The sequence below is a fragment of the Xenopus laevis genome, chromosome 3L (genome assembly GCF_017654675.1).
Source record: "Xenopus laevis strain J_2021 chromosome 3L, Xenopus_laevis_v10.1, whole genome shotgun sequence".
NCBI classification, from domain to species: Eukaryota; Metazoa; Chordata; class Amphibia; order Anura; family Pipidae; genus Xenopus; species Xenopus laevis.
This window is the reverse complement of record NC_054375.1, coordinates 40760825-40769421: the sequence shown is the minus strand read 5'-3', so window position 1 is coordinate 40769421 and position 8597 is coordinate 40760825. Positions and strand designations below refer to the sequence as shown.

At 39.1% G+C, this 8597-nt stretch overlaps 1 protein-coding gene across 1 annotated transcript; it reads left to right on the top strand.

The window, feature by feature from the left end:
• Nucleotides 1-323: 323 nt before the first annotated feature.
• On the top strand, nucleotides 324-7796 carry LOC121401465 (protein KIBRA-like). Its single transcript, XM_041586168.1, has 3 exons — nucleotides 324-529; nucleotides 4681-4802; nucleotides 7055-7796. Exons 1-3 carry the CDS (start codon nucleotides 410-412, stop codon nucleotides 7122-7124), a joined length of 312 nt encoding a protein of 103 aa, XP_041442102.1. The 5' UTR covers nucleotides 324-409; the 3' UTR covers nucleotides 7125-7796.
• The last annotated feature ends 801 nt before the right edge of the window (nucleotides 7797-8597 follow it).

Genomic DNA, 8597 nt, shown 5'->3' with positions numbered 1-8597 from the left:
GATACGTGAGCGCGAATTTTGAATGAAAAAAGGCTTTTGACTATAATTTTCTTTGGCTGAACATGTGGAGCAGGAGCACTGTCAGTGTCTTTTATTTCAGATGATGCTGTAGGCATACAGGACACAGTGATCAAGACAGACTGAAGATCTACTGGTTATAGTTGGTAGATGGCACACACACACATATACTATAATATATATTTATATATATACAGATACATAAAAGACAAGGTTTAAAACGACACATTCATCAGGTTTAACAGTCTGTCAAAGTGAAACTGCCTAATATTTTAGCTGATCCAGAGGAAGGCAAAATTTCCCATCTAATGCACTTGGGGTGGGGCTCAGTGTAACTTCTATAGGGAAATCAGATCAGTCCCCTTTTTATAAAGCTAAGCACATTATCCACATGTACTCCAAGGCCAGTCTCCATCGGGGATTCACCAAGCGCCTGGGTGAGAATGAGCTACCTCAGCGGGTGAAGGATGATGACACATTCAAGCTTCTGCTTAGACAAGTGGAGAAACAGGTAAGGAGGAAAAGGTGCTCTTTAAAAGAAACAGTTCAGTGTAAAAATAAAAGCTAGTAGTATAGATAGTATTACATAATAAAAAATGTTTCTAATATAGTTAATTACCCAAAAATGTCACGTATAAAGGCTGGAGTGACTGGATGTCGAACAGAACATTACTTTGTGCTTTTCAGCTCTCTAACTCCGAGTTAGTCAGCAACTTTAAGGGGAGCCACATGGTACATATCTGTTCAGTGAGTTTTGCAATTGATCCTCAGCATGCAGCTCAGAATCAAAACAACAATTATGATCCATGTGCCCCCCCCCACCTCAAGTCACTGATGGGTTATTCGAACCAAAAACCACAGATCGCTATCAGGCGCTGACCAAGAACATCAGGAATCCCGGCACAATTATCATCAAAATTCGGCTTTTATTCGCAACATAAAAAGGGTGCGCCTGACAGCGATCTGTGGTTTTTGGTTCGGATGTAATAACCGGTGAGGAGTGACCGGCTTATCGCTGAGAGCTGCGATCAAGCAGGAAGGCATGTTGGTCCGGGTGAGGCTCCGCCATTGACGCTCCGTGAGTAAAACACTGATTGGTTATTGCCTAGTAAACAATCAGTGGAAACCAAGAGAGCTTGAAAAGCACAAAGTAGTGTTCTGTATTATGTTACACCATCAATCACTCCAGCCTTAATACATTACATTTTTGACTAACTATATTGCAAAATTTTTTTATTTTGCACAATTTATCTATTTACCCAGTTTTTATTTTTATGCTGAACAATGCCTTCAACTGTATCCTTGCCCCTGTGACTGTCACATTCATATAAAGAAGATGAACATGTTTATTAGTGCTCAGTTTGCACTGGTATATAAGGGATGCGTCTGCCCAGCTGGTGCTACATTACAGACTGCAGGCAGTTACAGCGATGTACAATAAGGATCAATAGACTGCTCTTACATACTTCACCAGCTGTCTTTTACACCTGCGGGTATCCTTCTATTACACAGACCTGAAAGCCACTCAAACTATTTATAAAGCATTAAAGCTTTGCCAGAGGAAGGCAAAAAAAAAAAAAAAACATTTGAAGCCTCTCCAATTTGCATCAGAGGGGGAAAAAATCCTTCCTGACTCCAAAATGGCAATCGGACCTAGTCCATGGATCAACTTGTACTATGAGCTATCTTCCATAACCCTGAATTCCCTCACTTGCTAAATAGCCATCCAACCCATTCTTAAAGCTATCTAATGTATCAGCCTGTACAACTGATTCAGGGAGGGAATTCAGCAATTCTTTTAACCCTTAAAGGAATAGTTCAGCATGAAAATGAAAACTGTGTAAATAGATAAAAAAATGTTTCTAATATAGTTAGTTGGGGCAAAAATGTAATGTATAAAGGCTGGAGTGACTGGATGTCTAACATAATAGCCAGAACACTACTTCCTGCTTTTCAGCTCTATAACTCTGAGCTAGTCAGCGATTTGAAGGGGAGCCATATGGTACATTTCTGTTTAGTGAGTTTGCAATTGATCCTCAGCATTCAGCTCAGATTCAAAAACAACAGATATGACCCATGTGGACCCCTTCAAGTTACTGCCTGGTAAACAGGGTAACCAGTCAGTGGAAACCAAGAGAGTTGGAAAGCAGGAAGACATTCAGTCACTCCAGCTACATACATTTTTGCCTAACTAACATTTTTTATTTTGCACAGCCTATCTATTTACCCAGTTTTTATTTTTACACTGAACTGTTCCTTTAAAAAGACCCCTCGGCCCGCCCCCAATCCCCTGTAAACTTAGCTTTTGTCCTGTTTGGAAATCGCCGCGCCGTGGCCCGCCTCCTTTTACGTCATAGCCCCTTTGACATCACACCCACCCCTTTTTGTACCCGCCCCCACCAGCCAGTTAAAAAATTTAGCAATAGGTGGCAACCCTAATAGTCGCCCTGTCGGCTTTTCTGAAGAGGCGTGCCAGCGGCGTTTCGGTAAGTTGTTTTTTGATAAAGACTTTGCGATTTTAATGTTACATATACAGTATCTTGGTGGGTTTTTTTTTTTTCATTCTATACAAACAAATTTTTAAAAAAAATAATTGGCATTGCTGGTCCTTTAAAGGAGAAGCAAACCCAAAAGTTAAAAAAACCCTTACCCCCCTACCCTACATAGATCCCTCCTCCTGCCCCCAACTTGTGTTACCCTGTGCAAATACCCCTAAGTCTTTACTTACCCCTCAGTGCAGATTCTGTCCAGTGGAGTTCACGGCAGCCATGTTCTTTTCTTCGGTAATTTTCGGAATGAGACCAGCGGAGTGGCGCATTTGCAATTTTCTGTCTCGCGACAACTGCGCATGCGCCGAAACTCATGAAAATTGCTGAAGCGCCCGTCTCATTCCAAAGATTACCGAATCGGCTAAAGATGGCGCTCGTGAACTCCGATGCCTGCATCTGCACCGAGGGGTAAGTATAAAGTAAGGGGCATTTGCCCGTAGTAACACTTAGGCTGGGGGAGGGGGTCTATGTAGGGTAGGGGGGAGGGTTTTTAACTTTTGGGTTTGCTTCTCCTTTAAGTGACACCTGTCTAACTCACTTTACTGGTATATGCAGGAATGCCAATGGGAGCAAATATTGATGCTTTCTTATACAAAGAGGTCTGTGGATCTTGTGGGCTAGCTGATGCCTCAAGATACCTGTGCCTGCTGTTTTCATAAAACATTTACATATGTAGTGGTGTTGTGGCTGGGAAAACACTAGCAGGACGGTAAATATCTCCCAGAGACCCAGCTTATGAGCAGAATAACAGACGCTGTGAGTGAGTCATACCCTGGGGAAGTGATGTCACTACGTAGGGGGAGGGGGGCTCTCTGCTCAGGGGTAAAGCAGGAAGTGGGTGTGTGTGAGAGACTGCTGTGAAGGAATATACTCCTGCGCTAATTGCTTTGGAGCTTGAGGCGATAAACCATACTGTTCTTTTGAACAAAGTGTGTCATTTCTTGTTACCAATACGTTACTATGCTCTGCAAAACTCTGCTGTGAATAAAGCATTCAGTTTGCCTGGATATCATTGACCTTCTGCTGTGAAATATATGTCCCATACCTGTATATATTAAATACATGGTGGTCTGTCTGGAGAATGAAAACAACACTGGTTTAAAGTGAACTATGTTAACTAATTATCTACGACTAGCAGGTTATAGAATGGCTAATTCTAAGCAACTTTTCACCTTCATTATTTTTATAGTTGACTGCATCTAAAAACACATGCTCTGCAAGGCCACAACTGTATGGCTTTTGCCATTTTACATTACGCGTCTTAATATGCAGACCCTCTCCTTTGCATATTCCAGTCTCTTAATCAAATCAATGTGTGGTTGCTAGGGTAACTTGGACCCTAGCAACCAGATTGATGAAACTGCCAACTGGAGAGCTGCTAAATAAATAACTCAAAAAACACAAATAATAAAAAATGAAAACCAATAGCCAATTGTCTCAGAATATCACCCTCTACATCCTACTAAACGTTAACTCAAAGGCGAACAACCCCTTTAATTAAACCCTCGTTATATTGTAAATTTGAATTTGGACCCTAGCAACCAGATTGATGAAATTGCCAAGTGTAGAGCTACTGAATTAGATTCTAAATAACCACAAATAATAAATAATTGAAATCCAACTACAAATTGTCTCAGAATATCACTCTCTACATTATAGATGCTGCTGCTGAATTAGAAGCTAAATAACCCTATAACCACAAATAATAAAACATTGAAATCCAACTGCTACTGTAATTGTCTTAGAACATAACTCTATGTCATGCAAAAAGTTAATTTGAAGGTGAACAAGCCCTTTAATTCAACTGTCATTGTATTGCAAATGTATCTGGGCACTAGCAACCAGACTGATGAAACTGAAGAGCTGCTGAATAAGAAGCTAAATAACCCAAAAACCTAAAAGAATAAATAATTAAGCTATTGTAATATAAACTGATTGTAGTTTTAGCACACAGAGCTCTGTGCTTGATAAAGGAAAGTAAAATAACAAGACATGAATATTCATTCAACTTTTACATGGGTTCATCTTATTGAAATTCATCCTACAAAGGCTTGAATTGGCACTTTCTGTTTTCTCGTTGCACTAATGGTTATTTAACCACTAAACCACCCAGGTACAGAAGATCGAGCAGAAATACGAGATGCAAGCAGATAAGATGATGAGAGCAGCAGCAAAGGATGTGCACAGGTTACGAGGGCAGAGCAGCAAGGAGCCTTTGGAGGTGCAGTCATTCAGGTGAGTCTAATGAAATACACCTATGGGATTTGTATTATGTAAAGTGCTGTATTACTATATGCCTCAGGGTGTTATGCCAGGAGAACCCAGAATGTACACAAGGGATGTAAGAGGAATTAAAATAGGCTTTCACTGAAGTTTGGCCCTGCTTATTGTATAGTTCTTTACACCTCTATGCCATGTGCGACTATAAAAATACATTTTAAAAAATAAAGACAAATCAAAAGATTAGGCCAATCTTTAACATACAGGTATGGGACCTGTTATTCAGAATGCTCGGGAAACGGGGGTTTTCCAGAGAATGGATCTTTCTGTAATTTGAATCTTCATACCTTAAGTCTTCTAGAAATTATGTAAACATTAAATAAATCCAAATAGGCTGGTTTTGCTTCCAATAAGGATTCATTATATGTTAGTCTGGATCAAGTACACTAGATTATTACAGAGAAAAATTAAATCATGTTTAAAAATTTAGATAAAATGGAGTCTATGGGAGATGGAGATTCCGTGAGTCGGAACTTTCTGGATAATGGGTTTCCGGATAACAGATCCCATACCTGTATTAAGAAATGATTTAAAGGTGAAATCCCCTTTTAACTTATTCCAAATAAAACCCTCTCTCCATATATATATATATATATATATATATATATATATATATATATATATATATATATATATATATATATATATATATATATATATATACATCAACACTTGTTTTTATTGTTTGAAAAGTCTGTGGTATAATCCTTCTCTACAGTGCAAAACTCCAGGGGTCTGCTGAGACACTGGTCACAGAAGATGCAAACCAGTAGGTCCTCATATTCTTTAGGCTGAGTTCAGGGACCGTCTCACAAGATACTCTATATACAGACTACAGAAGTCGCAATACTAGGATGATTAGTCATTTATTCAGATTTGCATTACATGGCAGCTCAGAAACCAGTGTGCTTTGCAGTAGGAATCATTAATCAGCTCTGAGCACCAAATTCTATGACAGACAAACCTTATTTTCTGCTTGATGATTTTTGAGGACCCCTAAGGCTTGGCGTCTCACGCTGAGCACATGCAGTGCCACTGACACTCACAAAAAGTTCAGCCCGTGTTGACAACTTGCCTGGATCATAACAGTTGTGGGACTAATTAACTTGTGTTTAACGGGGACATCCATGGTTGGATGGGCTCCCATGACTAAAAAGGTGGCTAACAGGCTTTTCCTGTGAAAAATAGCCATCTTACAAAGTGATGCGTTTAACCAGACTTTAGTAAAGCAGCTTTCACAAGAATGTCATAGTAGAAGCTGGAAGGTACAAACCTACACCTCAATGCTCCAGTCCCTAACTGGCACAGTTAACCAGGGTCCTACCCCAAAACACGATCTACTTGTCAGTACCACAGCTTGCCCTTTACTGACTTTCCTGACTGACTCTCACCAATTTTCCTAATTTCGACATCCTCCTACCTGGTCTGGCTCTGAAGTCTGTCCTGCCTGTTGACCTTCATAGGCTAAAGAGGGAGTCTGTTGCTCCTCACTGCCTTACAACCTTAAGGGTTGGTGCCACCTGCTGACTGAACTAAATATTACCTTAAAGGAGAAGGAAAGTTTAAGTAAGCTTTTTAGAAAGGTCTATATAAATAAACCAGTAAACCCTCAAAGTAATGCTGCTCTGAGTCCTCTGTCAAAAGTAAAAAAGGATTTCTTTCCTTCTATTGTGTATACATGGACTTCTGTATCGGACTTCCTTCTTTCAGCTTAAACCTCTAGGGCTTGGGCTTGGACTTGAGCATGCTCAGTTTTCTCCTCTCCCTCCTTCCCTCCCTGCTGTAATCTGAGCCCAGAGCTATGAGTGGGCAGGAAGAGACTCAAGCAGGAAGTTATTTTACATCAAGCTAATATGGCAGCTGCTATCTTAAACAAACAAAAAGAGAGCTTCTAGAACTGTTTACTTATAAAAGATAAAGCATTCTACAGAAAAAATATAGTGGCATAGCTTGCACTATTGTGGCTAATACATTGCCAATAATCTGCCTCCGTAGCTTTCCTTCTTCTTTAACTATTTACATGAATTAAGTCTATATTTCACTTTCTTACATCTATACTGGTAGAGCAAGTTCCAGGGGCAGCTCTCTTCAGCCCCTAACAAAGTGCTCTCTGAGGCAAGGTTTTCACTTTTCCCAATCAGAGAAATTTCAATGGCAAAATCTGTTATATGTGCAGCTCCAAATCATGCATTTGTTTTGTGTTTCAGAGAGAAGATGGCATTTTTCACTCGGCCAAGAACGAACCTACCTACACTCACAGCAGATGATGTTTATTAATCACCATAAAGTATTTTATGTTCTATATTTTTTCGGTTCTGAGCACCACGGCAAAGGAAATGCAGCCTGGTGAAGCTGAAAATGTAATTGTGTGGTGTAATGAAGTTACAGAGTTTCATGTCACTTATTATTTTGCATTGCAATAACCAGCAGAGTAACACTGGCTTGAGGTACGACAACACAAGTGGACATTTTTATTTTTATCGTCATGATTACAAAACCAGCATTCCTTTTCCACGTCTGTATAGCTTGTATATTTAGAGCTGTATTTTCAGATGAACCGTTTCAGATGTTGTGTGTGTGCAAAGTATAACTTTTGTACAGTCCGCTTCAGAGATTTGTAATGCAATAAAATTCTATTAAAATGGGCTACTAGAAAAAAGGAATACTTACAGATTCACGCAACTTTTTGGACATTAACTATTTTGTATCGGATGTTTTAGCAAATTCGTGCTATATCATAAATGCTAAATAGACAATTTTATGATATAATACAGTTTGGAATATATTTTGAAATGCACTTACCACATTGTGGCCCCCATGGAAAGACAAATGAAGAAAAAAAATCATTTACCGGTTCCTTAAATTGGTCTAAAATATTATGTGATGAACATTTTAGTGGTGCCTAGTTACGGTCAAATGCAATTTTTGGTAATAAAAGCTTATTTTCAATCCGTGTTTGAATGTGACTTTCTGTTCTGCTGGCATGGGTGGATTCTAGGATTTGGGGTTATAGTTGCCAGATGGCTAATAAGTACCAGTAAGCAGTGGTGGAACAAGAAGTTTGTGCACCCCATTGTGCACAGACACAAAAAAGAAAAATGGCAGTGCACCCAAACATCTAGGAGACCACACGTGCTTTTATATATAGCGAAACACATTTTATTTCCCATTCTGTACACTTTGTTTGGATTTTATCTTCACTCTCCTATGTAATTAAATGGGTATTTCACCTTTACCTTAACTTGTAGTATGTTCTAGATAGAATGTCCCATTTTAGCAATGTTTCTTTTATAGTTGAATTATTTGCCCAGCTCCTTCCAACTTTCAGATGGGAGTCACTGACCCCCTTCAGCTGAAAACCCTGAGGCTACAACTTTATTGTTATTGAAACTTTTAATTACTTATCTCTATATTCAGGCCCTCATTTCCCAGTCTTTTATTTAGTCCAGTGCTTGGTTGCATTGATCCCTTACAACCAGTTAGCTGCCAAAATTTAAAAACCATAACAAAACAAAAACATGTTGCAAATTGTCTCAGAATATCTATCTCCGCATCATACGGAGGGGGTTATTTACTAAACTCCGAAAGTAAAAATCATGAAAAATTTGTGATTTTTTTTTTTTATAAAATCTAAAATCATAATTTTTTTGGAATTTATTAAACCCTGAGGATGGAAAAGTCAGAATCTGAAAATCCGGCATCTTATACCTGTCCAGGTTGCATATAAGTCAATGATTTTTTGATGTGCGC

Coding starts and splice junctions, on each gene's coding strand:
- LOC121401465 (XM_041586168.1), top strand. CDS start 410: ATGTACTCCAAGGCCAGTCTCCATCGGGGATTCACCAAGCGCCTGGGT. Junction 530..4,680: donor TTAGACAAGTGGAGAAACAG/GTAAGGAGGAAA, acceptor TAAACCACCCAG/GTACAGAAGATCGAGCAGAA. Junction 4,803..7,054: donor TTGGAGGTGCAGTCATTCAG/GTGAGTCTAATG, acceptor TTTGTGTTTCAG/AGAGAAGATGGCATTTTTCA.